The 26,093-nt window shown below is 32.5% G+C and overlaps 1 protein-coding gene across 1 annotated transcript; it reads left to right on the forward strand.

Moving 5' to 3' along the window:
- The first annotated feature begins 3,326 nt into the window (after nt 1-3,326).
- On the forward strand, nt 3,327-24,087 carry LOC146780084 (uncharacterized). The gene is made up of 6 exons (XM_085637379.1): nt 3,327-3,426; nt 4,051-4,139; nt 12,835-12,869; nt 20,374-20,811; nt 22,926-23,141; nt 23,231-24,087. Exons 4-6 carry the CDS (start codon nt 20,374-20,376, stop codon nt 23,492-23,494), a joined length of 918 nt encoding a protein of 305 aa, XP_085493505.1. The 5' UTR covers nt 3,327-3,426; nt 4,051-4,139; nt 12,835-12,869; the 3' UTR covers nt 23,495-24,087.
- The last annotated feature ends 2,006 nt before the right edge of the window (nt 24,088-26,093 follow it).

Here is a 26,093-nt window from a genome sequence, read left to right on the forward strand (position 1 = left end):
ACAGAGTATTGGCCTTCTTTATGAAATGCACCAGCGTTTTTTTTTTGTTAAAAGCAGTCTGCTGATATCGCCACATTAATTGTCTGCTTGCGGCCTACACGATTAGCATAGCTCCAACTTGTAGCGAAACCTTTAGCAGCCGTCTAACTGGCGCCATAGTTTTTTTAAAGAACGGAACAGGACTAAATGAAAAATTACTTATTTTTATCTCATTGTTAAGTTTTGCTTTTTTTCCCCTTTCAGCCTTATACGAACTGCTTTTGTGATATGCGTTGGATTTCTGATGGGCTTTGCTGTATTAAACATTCATTGGCTGTTTAATTTATTCATTATGTTATCGTAGACAATCAGGATACAAGCTCATGTTCATACGTAAACATGAACTTCTATAGCGATTCTGTTCGCTATATTAAACGCCATTATTACCGCTGTAAGAGCAGTTGTCTACTGATCTAAATATAATAAGTTTTAGCATACCTTCAAATATGCTCAATAGTATTCTGCTTAATATATACTCAATAGTATTTGGCTTACCATCTAATATTGTTGCCTGGTCCTTTGTGCTACAAAAGGAGAGACACTTGACGCTTTTGCTGTTTTTGGGGCATGACGGCCTTTACACACTGTGCACAGAGTATTGGCTTTGTTTATAAAACGCACCAGCGTTTTTTGTTAAAAGCAGTCTATCCATATTAGTGGTAATGCACACAAACATATACTCCACTTCATGTTCACAGTCGTATCTCATATTGTCATCTAATTCTTTGTGGCATCAAAGAATAAATACTACTATAATCTTTTACTGCATATTGGGGTTTGGCAGCGTTTGATATTGTCCTTTTTTATAAAATAGAACCCAGTTTTAATTGAAAAGAATACGTCTATATAAGTAATGCTACAAACAAACTAATACTTTAGCTGGTGTTCACATTCGTCGTGTTTTTATCGTTCTTGCATACCTTATACAGTTTCCTTTACTAGATGCATTTATTTGGAATATGCGCTTTTGATGTTACATCGTGTATGAACTCGTTCTCCACATTTACAATGCCTACATGTTGTTTGTAGCACCTGCCTATCTTCACACCATCGCCATGCGTCTGCTTGGCTGACTCTTCGCGCCACGTTAATTAGCTCTCTCTGTTCCTGCACGATTAGCATAGCTCTGACTTGTAGCAAAACCTTTGGCAGCCGTCAAACTGGCGCCATAGTTTTCGTAAAATCTGTAAGGGGATTAAATAACAAATGACTTTTTTTGCTCTCTTTGCTAAGTTTGGCTTTTTTTTCCCTTTCAGTCTTATAGGAACTTCGTAGCAAAACATTGGCAGCCGTCTAACTGCCGCTATAGTTTTCTTAAAATACGGTACAGGATTAAATAACAAATTACTTCTTTTCGAACGGTCATACATAGGCCCCAGCATTCAGTGACTCACATCAGCGTTTGCTTAGGTGACTGTTCGCGCCACGTTAGTTGGCCTCTTGCGTTGCTACATGATTAGCATAGCTCCAACTGTTAGCAAAACATTGTCCTTTATACACTGTGCACAGAGTATTGGCCTTCTTTATAAAATGCACCAGCGTTTTGGTTAAAAGCAGTCTGCTGATATCGCCACATTAATTGGCTGCTTGCGGCCTACATGATTAGCATAGCTCCAACTTATAGCAAAACCTTTGGCAGCCGTCTAACTGGCGCCATAGTTTTCTTAAGGAACAGCACGGCATTAAATGTCAAATTATTTGTTATTATCTCATTGCTAAGTTTCGCTCTTTCTTCCCCTTTAAGCCGTATACGAACTGCTTTTGTGATATGCGTTGGATGTTCGATGTACTTTGCTGAGTAAACAATCATTGGCCATCTAATTTTATTCATGTTATCGTAGACAATCAGCATACAAGTTCATGTTCCTACGAAAACATGAACTGCTATAGTGAATCTGTGCGCTATTTTCAACACCATTATCATGCTTGTAAGAGCAGTTGTCTACTGATCAAAGTATAATAATTTTTAGCATACCTTATAATATGCTCAATAGTATTCTGCTTAATATATGCTCAATAGTATTTTGCTTTACATTTAATATTGTTCTCTGGTCTTTCGTACTACGAAAGGGGGAACACTACTATACACTTTTGCTGTTTTTGGGGCATAACGTCCTTTATACACTGTGCACAGAGTATTGGCCTACTTTATAAAATGCAACAGCGTTTTTGTTAAAAGCAGTCTGCTGATATCGCCACATTAATTGGCTGCTTGCGGCCTACACGATTAGCATAGCTCCAACTTGTAGCGAAACCTTTAGCAGCCGTCTAACTGGCGCCATAGTTTTTTTAAAGAACGGAAAAGGACTAAATGAAAAATTACTTATTTTTAACTCATTGTTAATTATTGCTTTTTTTCCCCTTTCAGCCTTATACGAACTGCTTTTGTGATATGCGTTGGATTTCCGTATTAAACATTCATTGGCTGTTTAATTTATTCATTATGTTATCGTAGACAATCAGGATACAAGCTCATGTTCATACGGAAACATGAACTTCTATAGCGATTCTGTGCGCTATATTAAACGCCATTATTACCGCTGTAAGAGCAGTTGTCTACTGATCTAAATATAATAAGTTTTAGCATACCTTCAAATATGCTCAATAGTATTCTGCTTAATATATACTCAATAGTATTTGGCTTACCATCTAATATTGTTGCCTGGTCCTTTGTGCTATAAAGGAGAGACACTACTAGACGCTTTTGCTGTTTTTGGGGCATGACGGTCTTTATACACTGTGCACAGAGTATTCACCTTATTTATAAAATGCATCAGCGTTTATATTAAAAGCAGCCTGCCCATATTAGTGGTATTGCATACAAACATATAGTTCTCCTGATGTTCTCAGTTGTATCTTATATTGTTGTCTAATCCTTCCAACATTAAGAAGAAATACTACTATAATCCTTTACTGCATATAAAAATTTGTCAACGTTTACATACTATGCACATGATATTGTTTTTTTTATAAAATACACCCAAGTGTTAATTTATAAGAATACCTCTATATAAGTGGAACTGCACACAAACTTATAATTTAGCTGGTGTTCACATTCGTCATATTTTTATCGTACTTGCATACTTTATGAATAGACATTACTACTAGATGCATTTAGCTGAAATGTGCGCTTTGATGTTACACCGTATGCAAAAAGGCGTTCTCCGCATTTACAATGCCCACATGTTGTTTGTAGCACCTGCCTATCTTCACACCATCGCTATACATTTCCTTTACTGTGTCTTCCCCCATTTTATGACTTTTCTTCATGGCAATGTGCTTTTCAAGGTCTATTTAAACGTGATACACCAACCATTCTACAGAATGCTGAAGCTGTGGTGCCCATTGTACGAGCTATATCTTTATCTACATACTGCTGTTATTGTGGTAAGTTTTACTGAGGTTTTATATTATTTATTTACCTGTTCATAATTATTGTACAATCTAAAATAGTTACTTATTGCACAATCTTTTTTCATAAGTGCATATGTATTATTAAGCTTATAATTTTCTTTACGTTAGTTTTATAATATTAATTATTTACATGTTATGCTACTTTAGTAAAATACTGCGTTATTGCACATATATTACCTACTTATAAGTACCATATAACTACTCGCATCTTAACATGCATACAGAGACATCGTTTGTTGGGAGCCTTACTCAACTAGCTTCTTGTACAATTTGTTACGATTACACAGCATTTGCTACAAGTGCGACTTACATACGGATACTGTACGCAGCATTGTATTATTATGCACCTTGTTTTAAAAGTCTTATTATGTGTGTAGCATATCTTAAAGCATTCTGTTAAGATGTTTTTTTAACATACATTATTTACCCAACATTATAGAAAACATATCTATAACCTTTTGCTTTGCACGTAGTACAAACGCATGTGTTTAATGCGCTTTGCCCGTTCGGCTGCCATGTATTATGCTACTTAATAATTAGTGTTGCCATGTATTTACATGTACCTGTATATTTACAACTATCTTTTTTGGATTGCAGGGTAAAAAGCTCATTGTGCCATATCGTCATTTGGATTTTTAGCTGCCTTAAAAATAATCCTTGGCTATAGTACTTCAACGAACATACGTGTGAGTAAATAATAACCTTTGTATAGTATACACTGCAATTCAAATGCAATTATGCTCTTAGTAAAATCAACTTTAGTAATTGCCCAATTTAACAGTTACTAACGTCGCTTAAGCAATTGCACTTTTAATGCTCATATAAAGCGTATTAGCGATTGCGTATTATTTCATTGGTAAACTGCTTTTAATAGAAAAATATTTTTACGTGCTTCGGGTTTGCCGCTAACACAGGTAATGTTTGCTTGTATATAAAGTACATATACCAAACACTTTCAGGTTAATACCTATGTTTCTATTTCTTTACAAACTCACCACAATGTACTTGCCTGTATTTATATGCCGTTTTATATATGTAGTTTACACGTACTTTGTTTACCTTGTGTGCGTGATATCTTAACCTAATATATTAATAACGAATAATTTACTTGTTGTGGTTGATTTTTAATTATTTGCCTGGTTGCGAAACAGTAATACACGTAATTTTGTATTACAATTCTCGCTGTTATGTTATGCACATGCTGTGGTCTATATTACGTTAAAAAGCATCTGTTACTGTTGCACTCAAAAAATACATTTTCCAAACAGAGTACCTCAAATACATTGGATCTTATAAGCAAGCTGCATTTTATTGAGTCAATTTCCCCTATTTTTTTGGCTCTCCACTTTCATTTACCCCTTTGGTTTTCCTATATCTTTTTCTCCATCTATATTATAACGTGCATTAGTTGCTAATTAGTATATTAAAGTATCCACATGTAACTTCCTTTTACTGCTACGTGTATCTATACTCCGTTTTACTAGTTCGCATTATTTTAGATTATTACAACAAAAGCATATATAATTAGAACTATCCATGATGGTGCAATTCTTAACATGCTGCATACCTACTACTTGGCATTTTCCACATTGCTGATTATACAACGGTCTATTTAACTGCTATTTTCGATTACATTTGCTACTGTCTTCACCAAACCACCAAGCTGCAATTTCCACTACTTTCTAACATTTTCGCAATAAAATCAATTGTCAGTTCGTACTTGTACTCTCCTACCAACACTAATATATAAATATAGTCTTTCCAATCCTGTGAAGTAGCTCTTACTCTATCTGCAGTACATAAACACTGCACTACCAACGCGGTTCCTACGCTATACCTTTTGTCCTACTACAACATTCAATATCTTTACTTTGGCTTACCTACAACTATTTCTTTATGCTAAGACTGCACACTCCTCTCAACGTAATAATCTTCTAAGGTACTTACAGTTAGCAGCATTTAAAATAAGCTGAGTTCAAGTTTTCATGTACACATACAGCTAACGTTCGCATTATGCCTGTATATCACATCGAAAGCAAAATGCTCTCAGCAGCAATAATACATGCACGAACACACTAGCGAGGTTGTATCACGTGATATTTTTTTTCCCGTCTAGCATACGTTCAGTAGACGAATAGTTATAAGATAAATGCTCCTTCTTATTAAAAATAGTCTACAAATAAAAATATATTTTACATTATTGCTTTTACGATGTTGCTCTTTAGGCAACGCACTAATTATATGCATTTTTAAACATATAATGTAAACACGTGTATATATGTTTAAAGTCTTTCCTTAAAAGCGAAAAAAACATAACAACAAAACCATTAAACAAGCATTTAAAATGCAATAGTCTCGGCATTGATAAAGTTAGACTTATTGCCATTGCTCATGAAATTATTTTTGCTAATGTTTTTTGTTTTTAATGCATTTAAAAATACGTCATTGTCACTGTGCAGCAGACGTAGCACAAAAGGCATAACCTTACAGACACGCAGGGGTCTTGTCTTTTAGAGGGCAACCTTAACGCTGGCCACGCTTCTAATCGAGTGGATCCCGTTCGTAGCAGGACGATCTCGCGCTCTTGTCCCCTTCGCCTCCATCCCTCAAGCACTTCACTCCTATCGCACTATCTATCGGTAATAGGAACAGAAGCAGTATTAATAGTCTCAATTTGTGTTCCCTTTGGCATTAAATATTTATACGATCGATCGCTTGGTTTAGGGTTTTATAGATGTCTTAACACATCTTAAGGCAGGAGTCTTCAGTGGGTTATTTAGATAGCTAACTTCTAAGCCTTTGTGTGCAGTTTATTCACTTCTCCGCACAAAATTCGTGTCCAGGACGCAACGCTAATAGATATTCATTAAAAATACTCTTTTAATACTCGCTAAAGTATTATTAAAACCCATTAGCATAAGAAGTGCTGCCTTCTTACCTCCACCGACGAATTGTCTTTGTATAGCTTGAACCTTAGAACGGTAGAGGCGAGAGCTGGGCGGAGCTACGAATTCGTTCCTAACACTTATTAAGAGCTAGTAAATGTACAGTGCCATACAAAATTATATTACAAAAATCAACGCCCTTTATTTAACTTGCTTTCTTGTACAAAGTAGTGTGTGAAACCATTTTTAAAAGTTTCGCTTAAAAATGAGCATGCTAGCCGAGATGTGCATCGTGTATTACAGCAATAATATAAGAGTTCTGTAAATTAGACAATCATTGAACAGAGCCAGTGAGAGGAAACAGCTTCCTGTGGCCAGGCATGCATTTTTTTACTCACCCATTAGTTCGTAATCACTATATATAAGTGTCCACATGTAACTTCCTTTTACTGCTACGTATATCTATAATCCGTTTTACTAGTTCGTCTTCTAATATATTATAACAACAAAACCATATACAATTAAAACTATCTATTATAGTGCGATTCCTAACATGCTGCACACCTACTCCCCGGCATTTCCCACATTGCTGATTATACATCTGTCTATCTTACTGCTATTTTCGATTACATTTGCTACTGTCCTCACCGCATCTCACTAAACTGCAATCTCCACTACTTTTGCAACATTTTTGGCGAAACTCCATTTTTACTCGTATTTACCCATTTGCGCTCTCCTACTAACACTAATATTTAAATATAGTCTATACTCCCCTGCAACCTAGCACTTACTCTATCTGCAATACATAAACACTACACTACCAACGCGGTTACTACGCCATACCTTTTCTCTTCTTACAACATTCAATCCTTTTACTTTAGCATTCTTACAACTATTTGGTCATGCTAGGATTCTACGCTCCTCTTAATGTAATAATCTTTTAAGGTACTTACAGTTAGCAGCATTTAAAATAGCCTCGCTACGAGTTTCCGTGTGCCCATCCAGCTAACGTTTCCATTGTGCCTGTGTATAAACGAAAGCAAAATGCTCCCAGCAGCAATGTGCACGAGCACGCTAGCAAGGTCGTATCACGTGATATTTTTTTTTCCCAACTAGCATACGTTCAGCATGACGAACAGTTTTAAGATAAATGTTAGTTGTTATTAAAAATACTCTATAAATAAAGATATATTTTATATATTGCTTTTACGATGTTGCTCTTTCAGCAACGCACTAATTATATGCATATTTGAACACATATTGTAAACACGTGTATACTTGTTTAAAGTCTTTACTTAAAAGTGAAAAACCATAACACAAAAGCATTAAACAAGCTTTTACAATGCAAAAATCTCGGCATTGGTAAACTTACAGCTATTACCTTGCTCATAACATTATTTTTGCTTATGTTTTTTTTTAAAATTCATTTACAAAAACGTCATTGTCACCGTGCAGCAGACGTATCACAAACAGCATGACATTACTGACACGGTCGGGTCCTGTATTCTATAAAAGCAACCTGTAAGCCAACCACGCTTATAATCGAGTGGGTCCCATTTGTGGCAGGAATGATCTTGCGCTGTTGTTGTCCTAGCCCCCACCCCTCAAGCACTTCACCCATCGCACTATCTATCGGTAATAGAAACAGAAGCAATGTTAATAATTTACAATTTGTGGTATTTGTAACTTAAAAATATATAGCGATCGATCGCTCACTTCAGGATATTACATGCGGCTTAACACATATCAAGGCAAGAGTCCTCAGTGGGTTATTTAGATAGCTAACTTCTAAGCCTTTGTATGCGATTTCTGCAGTTTATCGACCCATCCGCCCACAATTCGTGTCCGGGACGCAGGGCTAATAGATTTTTATAAAACATACTCTTTTAATACTCGCTAAAATATTATTAAAAGGCCATTAGCATAAGAGGTGCTCCCTTCTATTATAAACTTACGCTCTGTCTCTGTGTAGCTTGTATCTTAAAGGGGTATAAACGAAGGCTACGCGGAAGTACAAATCCCTTCCCAACAGGTATTTATAGCTACTGAATGTACAGTGCCACACAAAATTATATGACAGATTCAAATGCTCTTTATTTAACTTGCCTTCTTATAGAAAAGTAGTGTGTGAAAGCATTTTTCAAAGTTTAACTTCAAAATAAGCACGCTAGCTGAAATATACATCATGTACCACAGCAATAAGAATGAAAGTTTTGTGAAGCTAGACAACCATTAAACACAGCTAGTAAATAGAAACTGCTTCCTATCGCTAAACATGCATTTTTCAACCCATCTATACATACACACACACATGCAATCATCCATACGTACATTAATCCATTCGTTTGTTGATGCATTTTGCCTGTTCATCCATACAACAAACATTATTTTATCCACACAGGCATCCATTCAGTCATCATCAATTTCAATATGAGCAATCATACATTCATGCATCCAATTACCAATCAACGCACTCACCCACCTACCCATCCATCCAATCAGTTCATTCTGCCGAAAATACATTTATTCATACATCCTTTTCCTTTCCATTTCTTAACTGTATACAAATATATAATGTATACCATGTATATTAACCATACCATACCTCCTAGAGGCACTGTTATATCATAGGAAAAACACAGTTGCCTCACATGGGTACATTACACTAGAACCTGGAGGTGCAGAGAACAAAAGATTCTCTCACCTGGCCTTGTGTTTTTATACTGAATTAAACATCCTAAAGGTTTCTTTTTAATATGCAAGTCGCTTTATTGCTAAAGTTATTATCAATTATAGAAAACAACTGCCCAATATTAAATTGTTTTGTAAACTTTAAGTATTAAGTACAGTGCAGTGCAAGTAAATTGATACATGTTGAAAAAATGACATAATCATGGGCCATCCTTTACAGACACTCTCCATCCAATGCAGTTGAAGAGGCCATCACTAGAAAAATAATAACATTCCAAGAGTGTGTGTAGTGTGTGTTACCCACGTACAAAAACACACACACAGCTACAAATGCGTCATTACACACATATGCATAAAGAAACATACAGTCATATACATACATACAATGACATACAGACACAAAGCATATGTCAACTTGCATACACACAAAAATACACACAAATAAATATGCACAAACATAGTCACAACCACATATACATACAGAGAATATACACACACACATAGAGACACTCAAACATGCATATATTTATAAAGGTAAACATACACAATTAACAGTCATTAAAAAATAACTTAGTATATGGTAAGCTATCTGCAATACAAAATCTAACTCTGCCACAACCAGAAAAGGTATTGAATAAGGCAACGTAATTATTAGACAGGACTCAGCTGTTTGTGTATACCCCATTCAGGTAAACAAATATAAGTTTCAATTAGTTCCCCTTGTTTGCTTCCATCCTGATATGAATTACAGATGCAGGGAAATCTATCAAAACATAAGCCTAACGTGCATTAACTCTAGCACATAATAACTGTTTTTATTTAAATAACAACAACGCGGTGGGAGGTAGCGCTCTCTACAAACTAATACAAGCTGTAGCCAAAGACAAGACATACTTGCACACACTGCAATTTTAAATAGCATAAAAGTAACACAACATAAAGTTTGTACTAATTGTTTTTCTATCCTCCTTTTGAAAAATTATGTAGCTTTAAAATAGATATCTATAAAACACTCATGCCAGTCACTTACCCAAGGTGAAGGCGTCTTTAAAAACTGGGCGCCTGACCTAAGTCCACATAGAAGAAAAAACAAACCAGTCTAAACCAGCACTAATGTTAGGGCGCTAAACAAGCCATCTGGATCAAGCAGAGGTGGCACTAGTATCGTATTATCAGGCTTTAAGTAAGAAAATTTTAATATAAAATACAGCAAGTCATAATTGCTGCTTATTTATTTTATGCAAATAACATCTATTAACAAAGCCAATAGTCCTGCCTTGTTATACATATAATATTACTTACATCATATATCTGGATGCGGTAACACAAAACAAAAAAATATATATTATGCACTACTATACTACAAACATATTTAAAGTTTATGTATAATTAAGCTACAACTTAAAATTACTTAGTTATACCCCTTTAAAAGAAGTCCCTCTTTGTTTTTAACTGACTTATAGCTATAACTAAATATAAAAAAATCTTGCTAATCAAATAAGCATGGTGTCATTTAAAATTAATGTACCATATGCCAAGAAAAAAACCCAAAGCATCAAATCTTACAGCATTGTTGCATAGTCACTGATTAATATATACTAGTCCTTTACAGTAGTAAGCAACATCTCATATTTGTTGACTGACAGTTCTATTATAATCTAATATTTTAACTTGCATAAACACAGAAACAGAAAAGCCACAATTCTTCATTACTGCAGGGCACTTCATGATCAAATTTCATTTAAATGACATATTAGGCTTGCCTTTATAATACCTATTAACTAGCCTACTAATATTCTTTGAATTAAACTCACACACTTGCATGGTTATCTACTTTAATTGCTAAACTAACATGCTACTCCTGGAAAAGATTTTCTAATATTCTATCAAAGCCAGGCGCTATATATATTGCCGCTCCTTTGTTTCTCAGCTATCCTTTACAATACAAATAACTTTCTTGCATGATCACCCCTCAAATTAATACATATTGTTTTATACTAATTCACCTCTATGCATTTTTACTGCTAAAATAATATATTGTTTGCAAAAAAAATAGTTTACTCACGTTAGGGATAGTAAGCACTATAGAAATGCAACATTCAATTATTATATTTGCTTACAGATCCATACTATGTGCCTGCAAAAATAGGCAACATCTAATATGTTACAGCTACAACTGCTGTTACAATTATTTATTTAACTTGCAGAAGAAAAACAACAGAGAAGCAACAATTCCTATTGAAGGGCACTTCATCATTAATTAGCAGATGGATACCTTAATAAGGCTTTGCCTTTTGCAAACTTTCTCACCTGCCTCACTATTATCTTTCCCAATAAAACTAACAAAGTCCAAAATTCCTATTAAAGGGCACTTCATCATCAAGTAACTGGTACATACCTTAATAAGGCTTTGCCTTTTACAAACTTTCTCATCTGCCTTCCTATTGTCCTTAGTAATAAAACTAACAAACTTACATGCTCACCGCTGACATAAACTATTTTCCTATACTATTCACTACTAATCTTATGATTTCTAAAGTAACATGCTACTTTTAATAAAAGATTTCCTAATGCCTTAACAAGATGCCCAGCCTACATGAATTGTCGCTCTTGTATTTGACAGCTATCCTTTCCCAGCAAAAAAAAACTAACTTGCATATTTATCCTACAAATTAATTTCATATTTACCCATACTAATTCATCTCTAACCATTATTATTTAAGAAAACACACCCATACACTATGGCTACATAAATAAGCATGTTTTATATACTACAGCTGAAACTTGTTATTATTATCAGATTCTAATTTACGAAAAACAAAACACAGTTCTTACTAAACAGCAGTTTATAATGAAGTACCAGGTAAAAATTAATTAGGCATAGCCTTTTATAAACTATCTCACTTGCCACTTTACTATCCTTTCCAATTAAACAAACACACTTGCATGCTTACATTTCACATTGCTGATTTTCGGATACTACTTGATTAGTAATCTTATTACATTTGTGTAGTAGTCCCACTTCTACAAAGAAAATTTAACACATTTTTGAGATATGAAGCACTATATAGTTGCCACCTCTGTATTTTCCAGTTATCCTTTTCAACCAAAATAACTGCTTGTTATATCCATTCTTCGTTTCATTACATATTATTTTCTAATAAATCTCTATTGTTTTTATAAAAAATCATCCCTAAGCATTTTTAAATACAAGAACACTTAAATACTTGCTGAATGATATCTTAATGTTACATCATGGGTAGTAAGCACTATATAAATGCAAGTACAATCACCATATTTTTTTACAGCCCTATAGCAGTATGCCAAATAAGTATACTGTAGTGTTAGCGCCTAAACCTATACTCCTTCCCATACCTCTACAATTCTAAAATCCTTGAACAATATACTCGCATACTCAAATTTTACTTTAGTTACAACCACAAAAAACTCATTACAAGTTATAACTATAATTCAACATTTCTAAATTAATAATTACTTCTAAGACAGATCACTTTAAAAAGTTAATAATAAACAATTTTATTGCAATCTAACATTTTTTATTGCCTATCTAAGCAAATATCTTGTTATCTTTTGTAAACAAAAATATTACTTCAAAAAGTTATGAATATAATATCTAACAATAATATCAAGATATTTTTTTTACAAAAAACTTCTACTGCCTTATAAATGCTACAATGTGTAAAAAAATACTTTGCAAGCAATTTAAAATAGCTAATACTATAATGTAGTAAACATTTATAAATTAAAGCAAATTTTAAAAATATTTATTTCTTTTTATTTGCAGATACCTAAAAAAGAAAAGAAAAACCTATTGACAAGGTAAGATATTTATTACAATCTATCAATGTCAATATATACAAATAGTTTATACATACCAGTATAATATACCTCCTTCAAATTATCTAATTAGATCTAATTTTTATTAAGTAAACTGATATAAAAGTATTCATATAATTTTAAAAAAATACAAATATAAATATACATATAAAGTTGCATATCTATACAATTCAATATTTTAAAAAACAATTATAAGCAGTAATACTTTAAAAACCACATCTGTATAAAGAAATATAAATGCATAACATAGTACAAGCCAATTACCACCAAGGAAATGAAAAGTTTGCAATGACTTCTAGAGGTAAACAATGTTTGCCAAATAGTACATTTGCTATTCTTTACAATTATGACAAACCAGCAAATATATGGGATGTTGATGATTTGCATTATATAATGGATCTTGGAGATGCTTTATATACAGAAATGCACTCCATTAACAAAGAAGATCTTATGCATCCTGATGATCTACCTAAATATATACAACATATGGATAATGTGTATTCTATAAAGCTTTATCAACCATATTATGGTAACATATTTAAACGTTTTGATTCATTATATCCAGATATACAAGCTGCATTAGCTATATCATTAACACATTCTGGAGTCCTGCTTTGCATGGATATATATGTTATTTCTATAATAAAAAATGAAGATAAGTATTTCATTTTTGATTCACATAGCCGAGATAGCAATGGAATGCCACATGAACTTGGAACATGCATAGTCCTCCAAAAAAAAACCTTTGAAGAAGTAATAAAGTACATTAACAATTTAGCATCTTGCATAAAATTATATAATGCAGAAGATGTTCAATTTGAATTAACACCAATTGATATAAATACAATACAGAAAAAGTCCTTTAGCAGAGCTCAACGCATAAACAAACAAAATACACCAAATCAAACTCCTAAATTATTTATACATAATACTGGCTTATGCACAAAACTTTATAACCCTGCAAAATCTTTTTTTAATCTTTATTGTACAAAATTCGCTGTCATTATTAAATACACCACATACAATTACTACACCAAAAAAAAACATTAAAAAAAGACATAATCCAAACACTATTATTTGTAAACCACTTAAAAAAACTAAAAAAAGTACAGCATTAGAAAATGATATATCACAATATAACATGACACATAACACACCAGATACAAATATGCTTGAAAAAAATAAACCATTAGACACAAATATACAAAAGATACCATTAGATTTTAGTCATACTTCCACAAACAAAAACACACAACAAACTACAACAATAGATACTCTAAACACAACAGAAACACTTACTAATGTAATACATCATACAAATACAAACCCCCCAAAAACCAAACACACTAATACTAAACACCAACACCTCAAAAAGCAAACAGTTACTATAAACAAACAAAATATAGGTACCATAGACGAAACCAGCAAAGTGCAAATAGAAGCATATTTCAAAATAGAACATAACCAGGATAAACAATATTTAATAAACAACACATATAATTGCAATAATATATTTGCTATTATATATAATCACCACAAAAGTGCCTCCAAGTGGATTCCAGAAGATCTATATAATATAATGGATCTAGGCAATACATTGTATATAGAATTGATAAACTTTTATAGCAAAACAGACATACAGTTAGAAGATATACCTACTTACATAAACTACATTAATACAATATATACAATTAAAGTTAGGAAACCATATTTATATAGTATATCTATAGATAACACATTACAGCCAGCCATCAAAACAGCATTGCAGAATGCATTAGCTATATATAATTCCATAATAATATGCTTACATACAAATATAATTTCTATTGGTAAAACTAACAACATATATTATACATTTTACTCACATACAACAAACATTAAAAAAAGTTTACATATAAACTGTAAAAGTATAGCTATAACATTAAATACCATTGATAATATTACACAACATATAATTGAACTTGTAAATAATGTAATGCCCTACAATGCACCATTAATATTATTGACAATAACACCAATTACTGTAAACACAATCAAACAAGAATCCTTTAAAAAAGCACAAAAAAGAATTATTTTAAAACAGAATGAAAATAGTCACAAAAAAATGTATATACATTATACACAACAATTGTCCAACTCAACAAAAACTATTTTATCTACAAGTATACAAACAAACACTATTAAAATACAGATCGACAGTAATATTCAAAAAACAAATAACATTGACAATAGTACACCAATAGTCACCAAGAAACTAGTTGATACTACTAACATCTCTTCGCAGGGAAACCAATGTCAAAATGAACTTTTGATAGAAAACATTACTCAGAATTGTACAAATAACATTAGCACACAAAGAACATTACAAACGTTTTTAATTGATAACTTTCATAGTGAAATACATTATGGACCAGAATATGTTTGTACTATTTGCAACCAAATGTGGCATAAACAAACAATAAAAGAAACACATAATATTGATAAACAAAATACCTTTATATTATGTAACATTAGTAAACATAAAACAAACTATATATGCACTACATGTTACAAATATATTAGCAAGGAAAAAATACCACCATGTTCTGTGTATAATGGAATGAGTTTTCCAGATATACCACCTGAACTATATTTACATAACTTAGAAGAAAGGTTAGTATCACCAAGAATACCCTTTTTGCAAATTAGGACATTGCCACGTGGTTTCCAGAAATCATTATCAGGTGCAGTTGTTAATGTTCCATCTGATGTTATGACAACTGTTACCATTTTACCTAGACAAATACATGATAATATGACAATTCCAATTAAATTAAAGCGGAGATTAAGCTATAAATCATATACACATTTTGAAAATGTAAGACCAAATGTTGTAAAAAATGCAGCTATATGGCTAGCATGCAATAGCAATTTATTCAAAGAATATGGAGTAACAGTCAATACAGATTGGGAATATGCCCCACAAGAAACAAACATAGATATTAACACTTCCGAAGCAAATAATACATCAAGTAGTACAGATAACGTACCAGTCGGCAACTTAGATACATTATTAACAAATGAAACAGTCCCTATCGATAATATAAATATCTTAAGTTTAGCCCCTGCAGAACATAATACACCACGTGGGTTATACGAAGATAAAGATTCTGAATATCTAGCATTTCCAACAATATTTGGTGGTAAACGTAGACCATCTAACAAAGAAAGACATATACCAGTACATTACAGTACAATATGTCAATGGGAATTAAGAAGCTGCGACAAAAGAGTAGCTAATTGTATAACAAATATATTTTTTAAGCTAAAAAAATTACATATAAAGCAAATTCAAGACAAAATATTTATATCACTAAAGAAACATTTTAATGATGGTAAAGTTATAACAGTTAAAGATATAAAAGACAACTTACAAGGCATACTGCAATATAATGAAGGATACAAAATACTAAAAACTATACGAAGTTCGCCTCCATATTGGGAAAATTGCAAAAAAGATTTATTTGCAATGATAAGGCAATTGGGAATACCAACATTCTTTCTCACTTTATCAGCGGCAGAAACAAAATGGTATCATTTAATTAATATACTGCTGCGTATTAACAATAAAAATGAGTGCAGTAAAGAACAATTTGAGAGCATGTCATGGGAAACAAAATGCACATTAATACAACAAAACCCAATAACATGTGCACGACACTTTGACTATCAAGTTAGGAAATTGTTTAATTGTATATTACTACACAAAAGTAATCCTATAGGAAAAATTTCTGATTACTTTTATAGAATAGAATTTCAACAAAGAGGATCACCACATATACATGCATTGTTATGGATTAATAATGCTCCGCAGTATAACAAAGCAAAAAATGAGGAAGTTATAAATTTTATTGACAGTCACATAACATGTAGTAAGACAGTAGACACATGTATAAAACCATTACTACCATTACAAAAACATGGACATACTAAAAATTGTCGCATAAAACACAAGAGAACATGTAAATATCAGTACCCTAAATATCCTATGGCATATACTGTTATACTAGAACCAATTGAATTAGACAAGACAGATAGTATACTAAAGCAGCACATAGACTTAATACATACAACAATGAATTCAGAATGCTTTAATACTTATTCATTTGAAGAATTTTTACAACATATGCACTTGACCGAAAACCAATATATAAAATGCATACAAACAATTATAGATAAAAAAACTATACTTTTAAAAAGAACACCAGCTGAATGCTTTATCAATAACTATAATAATATAATATTACAAGCATGGCAAGCTAACATTGACATACAGTATGTTTTAGATGCTTATGCTTGTGCTGTCTATATCGTGTCATATATTAGTAAATCACAGCGAGGGTTAAGCAAAATAATTGCACAAGCTGCAAAAGAAGTATACCATAATCCAAGCATCAAAGAACAATTAAAGCACATAAGTAACACATTTTTAAATTGTACTGAAATTAGTGCACAAGAAGCAGCTTATCTCATTTTGCAAATTCCATTAAGAAAAAGTTCAAGAGCATTTGTATTTATTAATACAAATATGCCAGATAAAAGAACATACCTAATGAAAGACATACAGACAATAAACTCATTGCCAGATACGTCAAGTAAGATACAATTTGACAATATAATTGTTAAATACAGCAAACGTCCAAAAACATTAGAACAATGTACATTAGCTGACTATGCATCAAAGTACAATAAAAGAGCAAAGAAAACAAAAGAAACACTACAAAACAATCATGATAATTTTCTTCTAGAAACTAACTTTTACAGTTCAGATGATGAAGAAATTGAGATAGATAACTTACTTCAGGAAAAAACCAACATGTTATATATCAAGCGTAAACAACAAAAAATAATTCGCTACTGTAGATTTAGTAAACTAAATGACTCTGAAAATTATTACAGGGAATTATTAATGCTTTATTATCCATGGAGAATAGAAAGTGAAATAATTATACCAAAACACACATACTTAGAAAGATACTTACAAGTACAAAAGCAAGTTGATGAAAATTATTTTCAGTATAATAAACAAACTGAAATAGCAAACAATTTTAATGCAGCAACAAATAATGACCTTATTGTTACACCTCCATTATCACCTATAGCAGCAGTATCAATAGATGATATACAAAATAACACACAAGAATATCAAGAACAAATACAATATGACATATCATTTGATTTAGGAATTAGAAGCACTGCAGAAGAAGAAATCTTCGTAAATAATATATTACCAGAAAACGAATACAATCTTATCATGCAAGATTTAACACTTGAACAACTTAACTTTATATATCACCACTTAAATTTGATTAAAACTCAAACCACACCCTGTTATACTTTTTGTACAGGTGGTGCAGGAGTAGGTAAAAGTTTTCTAATAACTGCACTCTATCAAACTTTATTACGATACTACAATACTAAAGCAGGGGAAAATCCTGATAATATATATATATTACTCACAGCACCAACAGGAAAAGCAGCACATAATATAAATGGAAAAACATTACATAGTACATTTAAAATACCAGTATCCCAAACATTAACATATAAACAATTAACACATGAAAACAGAAGCATGCTACAAACACAACTCATGCATATAAAAGTGCTTATAATAGATGAAATATCAATGGTAGGTGCAAATATGTTCAATTTTATACACAACAGATTGCAAGAAATAAAAGCATCTAACCAACCATTTGGTGGCATATCAATACTAGCAATAGGAGATTTCTATCAATTAAAACCTGTTTTTGACACATACATATTTGACAATTCAAGACATTTATATGGACCATTAAGTACAAACTTATGGCAAACACATTTTAAATTATATGAACTCACAAAAATAATGAGACAGTTAAATGACTTGCCATTTGCACTAATGCTTAATAGACTAAGAATAGGTGAGCATACACAAACTGATATAGCAAATATAAAATTAAGAGAAATTGTACCTCACCCAAGTATTATACAAACTATACCATATATAATGTCTACAAATAAAGAAGTCAATGAAATAAATAATAACGTTCTAATGCAACATATAAAGCACAATGCAGTATATACAACATTAGCAATAGATACAGTTGCAGCAGACTTAAGCCAAGAAGTAAAGCAAACAATATTAAAACAATTACCAACAGACTCAACAAAAACAATGGGCTTACCACACATATTGCATATTGCAATAAAATTACGCTATGATTTAACATCTAATATTAATGTAAATGATGGCTTAACCAATGGTGCAACAGGTATAGTTGAATATGTAGATAGTAATAATGGCATACCAATTGTAGTATGGATACAATTTGATCATAGCAAAGTAGGCAAATATACAAGACAACAAAACAAACACCTATATCATATTCACATTTCAGATAATTGGACACCTATTGTACCAATATCAAGACATTTCCAATTCACAAAAAAATTCATCACAATAATACGCAAACAATTTCCATTACGCCAATCTTCTGCACGCACTATACATCGAACACAAGGTGAAACAATAGAACCATTATATATACATTTTAATAATTCAAAAATACATCATTTACATTATGTAGCTATTAGCAGGGCAAAATCTTTAAAAAACATATATATTAAAAACTTTGATCACACTAAAATATTAATACACCCAAAAGTGCATGCCGAAATGTTACGCTTAAAAACATATATGTTATTGGAAATATCAATACCACAAATTAACAAATATCATGACTACTTTACAATTGTAGTACATAACATACGTTCATTACCAAAAAATTTCAAAGCAATGCTAGCTGACACTAATATATTGAGTGCTGAAATATTATGCTTAACCGAAATAAATAATACACAAACCACAAATCCAAATATATTTAAAATTGACCATTATCATATGATGTTATTTGACAAACATTATAGCAAGCATACAAACCATGGAATTGCAATATATTACAACAAACACCACATATTGCAACCAACATTTACAACTGAGCACGAAATTGACATTTTAAAATTCACAAAATGTATTAATAACACACAATACCTTATAGTAATTATATACAAACCACCAAAATTCACAATACAAACCTTATTAGACATCTTAACAACCATATTAAATGCCTTTCCCAACTATAAATATATAATAATGGGTGATTTTAATATAGATTTAAAAAAAGCAACACACAGTACCAATTTGTTATTAAATTATATGATGGAAAATTATAACTGCATTCAAAAAATAAGCACAGTCACAACAGACTATAATTCTTTATTGGATCATATATATACAAACACAGACATCCCATATTATGGAACATTAGAATCATATTACAGTGATCACAAACCAATATGGATAGCTATTTGACAAAAATGTATTCCATGCAAGTATATTAGCAAATATTGTTTAAGCCAAACTTTATTACATCATTATTTACTGCTGCATTTTATTTTACAGATGATTTCCATACAAGAATTAAAAGACATGAAACAAGAAGATGCAAAGCCATACCAAAAGGCAATACGTGTCAACATTATTCAATGTTCAGCAAAAACCTATTATCGCAATGCCAAACAAGAAAACAAAGTATTGTATTATATGGCTCTGGCAGATCAAACTGGATCTATTAAAGCTACATGTTACAATGAAGATTATTATACTCAAACCAAAGAGCAAAATGGAATGCTAATTCGCAATTATCTGATCAAAAATGCTATATTACTAATAACCAAACAAACGAAATTATCAAGAATGCCGCCAATTACAATATCACCAGCTATTATTCAAGAAGCTGAATATATTTTGCAGCCACCAGCTCCACCACTGTCTCCTATAAAGACAGTTAGAGAAGCAAATGAAAAAACACTATTAAGTGTGTCCGGGACAATATCTGAGGTAAGTTAAAATATATCACTTTTAAATGAAATTTGTCATTGTTTGTTTTCCCATAGAAACATAAAACACAATACTACTAAAAAATGCTTCTTAATATAACTATTGTACCTAACTAATGTATAAGTGTTACTAGAAGTGGTTACAAATATTAATGCTTTTAACTATACTTGTAAATGCAATAAAATAATTTGCATGTAACATTACATACAAACATATTCTGCAACCATGAAGGAAACCTTTGTTAGTAAGTAAAATAAAATGTAAAACGTTCGTTTGAAGATAATTTCCCATTAATGCATATCAAATGAATTTACGAAGATACCCAATTTTTATATATAATATATTTATTAATAAAAAAATGAATTTCCTCTTCTATGTCTCTCTCTTTCTCTCTCTCTTTCTATCTCTCTATAAAAAATTTTTTTTTCTATATATATATATATATATTGTTTATTTCAATGGCTATATATTCACAAAAGCATTCAACAGTAGAAAAAAAAAATCTTCATTGTTCATGGCGTTTTAGCAGTAACAGGTAATATGTCATAGTTCATCATTGCCAACACGTTTCTAAGCTGTCTGCTTATTCTTCATAAGCAATGGAGAGGCAGACTTGCAAAGTTACTAACAGCTCCATGATTCAGCTGTCCTTTAGTAGTAGTTGATTCAAATGTGCGCCATAATTAGTTCTTGCACACTCACAATGTATGTCAGCATGTAATTTTGTCTTGCTATATTTTTCGCCAATAATCTGCTCCACAGTGCCAGTAATTTATCCAGTATTAAATTATTCATATCAACCTTTTAGATATTACATTTTATAGAAAACAAATATGATAAATGTAGTATTTTGCACAATTAATATACATAAATATATTTCTTTGCCCAAACGATATCTTGAAGCATACTTTAAAGGTGAGTAAAATAATAATATTATTATATTATGTTTAAATAAACATTAACAGCAACTATATGACATAAATGTATTTTTTGCAAAAAATGTATAAATATATAGACAAAAAAAAACACCCTAATAACGCTATTAAGGTAAGTACAATAAATCAACAGTTATAAATAGACACCAATGTATATTAAACAGAATTACTAAAAATATATAAAGATACTTTCTTTTGCAATTCATGTATAAAGTATATCTACTATCTCTGTCTATGCTAATATAGCAATATTTATATGCACCTCTAAACAACTATAATAAAATAATTAATATATATTAATCTTCTATGCATGTGTATATATATATGTATATTTTTGTATATATATATATATGCACACAAACATATCTATATAATGCATTAAAAATAAACTATTCCTATATAGTTCATATCAACTTTATCTATGAAACAACATAACAGGTAAGCTACTACTAACAAATAATTATTCAGCTAAGCAGCCTCCAAGACATTAATAAAAGGTAAGTAAAACTAACAGAATAAATTTGCAGCAAATATATATAACAACTTATCATCTAAACTGCAATAGCTATAAATCAATATTATTTTTTAACATAAATTTTATATATAAATACTTTAGACATGTTTATCTGAATTGTATAGAAAAAAACATGTTTTTCATTTGAAAAAACCTTACATATACAGAAACATAACAGGTAAGTAATAATTTCCATATCTGCAATAAATACAATAATATATACAAAAACAATTAGTGCAGCTACAACTTTAAAACATCATTTGAAGGTAAGTACAATATAACATAAAATAATATGCTATTGCAACATACATATGAATGCAAATAATGCATAGCATTTACTTATTATGTAAGCACATATCGAAAATGCATATCAAAGTACTACATTTAAAAACTATAAGAACTTATATTGATATTGCATTAACTTCTTGTCATATGTCATAAAATGTACATATATTATTATGTATTGTAATCATTTTTTCATTGTAAATTGAATAACTGTCTGACAATAACTAACATACTCATAAAACTACTTGCCAAAAATACTTTAAGAGTATGTGATAATAATGATATATCCTACATGTACATTTAAAGCAACATAATATTGTATAAATATATAAGACATTTTTACTAATATAACAGTAACCAAAGCATATTTTATATTACAGGAAGAAGCAACAAAAAAAATATTCATCGGAGGACAGGAAACAAAACTAAAAAGCATAACTATAACTGATGCAACCGACTCAGTAAAAATCACTCTGTGGAGAGAAGCAACAGACTTCCCTATAGAAATTGGAAAATATGTAAAAATAACACATCTAACAGTACATCAATACAATGGAGAGAAAATCTTGAATACAACTCGACATACCCAAATCCAAGTAAGTCTACATTTATATAATAATTTTCTTAAAAAACCTGTAAGCAGTGCCATGTAATCAGTGCCATTACTAAAACGATTTCTCTTTAGGGAATACAACCACCAAAAGAAAATATAACTGTTACACTATATGGACTGGAAAAAACGTTTCAAGAAATAAGTACTATGACAGTGCAAGTTGAAGGAACAGAACATTTCCAATCAATGGATATACATAACACTACTATCATGGATTTCTTGGATATAACTGCAGATACTGAAGACTTTGGAGATGCATTAATGCCACACCTGCCAATAACCCTTAATGTACTATTCTCTAATGGATGTATCACACAAATAATAAAGGAAATTTAATGTACAATTTAAACAACTATGTATCAACAACCTATGCATACAAATGTATATCTAAAAGAATTTGATTGTGTATTCCAAATTTTACAAAGTAATACTAAATACTATTTTGTACAATACGTGATCGAACTATGGTATCTTATTATATAGACCACTAATGTAGCCAACTGCAAATACTATATAGCAATGTGTACTAATACTTAATTGTTTGTTGACATTTTATATAACAAAAATACTTGTATTGCAAAGTACTTTCTAAATATTTTTTAACTATGGTACATTATTAATATATATATTAAAAAAGCAAATTTGCCTTATAAAACAATGTATATACATAGCTATCAACATTACACTGTGTATTAAAAAAATAAATATGTGTAATATTTACCTTATTATTAAAATGTTTTCGTAACACCTACTATTCAACAAAAACTGATTAAAATGCAAAAAAAATAATTAAAAATGTTTACTGTTTTTACACATACTTTGCATAATATTTTTTTAAAAGGGCTTAAATTACAATGTGTATTAATATAACCAAATAATTATTAATGTTATAACAGAAAATGCATGTTTACCAAATAAATTTAAAAACCTATATTCTTAAGATATGCATTATTAAAACAAAAAATTAGCTGCGCAGCTCACACTGATGCATGCCTCACACTGCTGCACGCCTCACACTACTGCACGCCACATACTGCTACACGCCACACACTGCTACACGCCACACTGCTGCATGCCACTGCACAAAACACACTACTGCATGCCACACACTGCTGCACACCTCACACTACAGCACACCACACAATGATGCACACTCTGCAGCATTACACACTGCTGCACGCCTCACAATGCTGCACCCTTAACTGCTGCACGCCACACACTGCTGCACGCCACACACTGCTGCACACCTCACACTGCTACACGCATCACACTGCTACACGCCTCACACTGCTGCACAACGCACACTGCTGCACATCGCACAATGCTACACAAAACGCTACTGCACAACACACACTACTGCACACCGCAGCCTGATGCACGTCACACACTGCTGCACACTGCTGAAATACTCATTGCTGCATGCTGCACACTACACACTGCTGCACGCCACACACTGCTGCACGCCACACACTACTACACACCACACAATGTTGCACATCACACACTGCTACACTCCATACACTGCTTTTATGCAAGTTTATGCTACTGACATTGTAAATGACAATGCCTATTTACAATGCCAATAGCTCAAACTCTATCATTGCGAGACCTATTGCATTGCAAATGCTTGTTCTTTATTGCCAAGATCCTGATGAAGTTGTAGAAACAAACAAAACCTTACCAAGCATTTGAATATAATTGTCAATGCCTTTCTAAACTCAGAGTAGGGATTGAACATATTTCCAAAGCAGCCAGTTCCATACCATGGGGCCTGAATGGGGAACCTCTCTCCTTAGTGCAGGTGCCTAGACCAAGATCCTCCTTTCTCCCTATCCTTGGTAGTGTGGATAGAGAACCGCCTCTCTCTTTCACCAGGAGACCTGGAAAAACAATCACCTCTCTCCTTAGCCTGGTCACCGGGAGACAGAGAATCTCCCTCTGCTTAGCTTGGGTTGCTTGGATGAATAACCTCCTCTCTCCTTAGCCAGGGTGCCTAGACCGAGCTCCCTTAGCCTTGGTGGTGTGGATGTAGAACCTCCTCACTTCTAGCCTGGAGACATGGATAGAGAACCACATCTCTCCTTAGCACAGGTACCACTCTCTTCCTAGCCTAGGTGCTCTGGAAGGAGAGCCTCCTCTCTCCTTAGCCAGGGCTCCTAGACTGAGATCCTCCTTTCTTCTTAGCCTTGGTGGCATGGATGGAGAAACTTCTCATTCCTAACCTGGAGTCTTTGATGAAGAACCACATCTCTCCTTATCCCAGCTACCTGGAGGCAGCAAATCTTTCTCTTCCTAGTCTAGATGCTCTGGAAGGAGAGCCTCCTCTCTTCTTAGCCAGGGTGGCTAGACTGAGATCTTCCGTTTCTCCTTAATCTTGGTGGTGTGGCTAGAGAACCTCCTCACTCCAAGCCTGGATGGAGAACCACATCTCCCCTTAGCCCAGGTACCTGGAGACAGAGAACATCCCTCTCCCTACCCTAAAAGGCATGGATGAAGAACCTGCTCTCTGTAGCCTGGAGGTCTGGACAGGGAATCTCTTCTCTCCTTAGCATGAGGACTGGATGGAGAACCTCCCTCTCTCTAGCCTGGGTGCCTAGACAAAGAAACTTCTCTGTCTGTAGCCACAGGTCTGGACGGAGAACCTCCTCTCTTCTGAGCATGGGGCTTGAATGGAAAACCAAGTTTCTACATAGCCGTGGGGGTCTGGACGGAGAACCCCTTTCTCCAAAGCAAAACATAAGCCCAGAGCTCCTGGGGGCTGCTAGTGGGGACTCATCTAGCTTTGCAGTTCACACCTGGCTACTGCCTACTCTGAGGTAACACCAAGCATTGGGTCTTGCTTGCGCATAAAAAAAAATGCCAAAAATCTCGCAAAATAAGTGATGGAATCAGAAAGGAATATCAGAGAAAAGATGCCTCTGTGTCTCGGTCATTG

The sequence above is a fragment of the Triturus cristatus genome, chromosome 12 (assembly GCF_964204655.1).
Source record: "Triturus cristatus chromosome 12, aTriCri1.1, whole genome shotgun sequence".
Classification (NCBI taxonomy): Eukaryota; Metazoa; Chordata; class Amphibia; order Caudata; family Salamandridae; genus Triturus; species Triturus cristatus.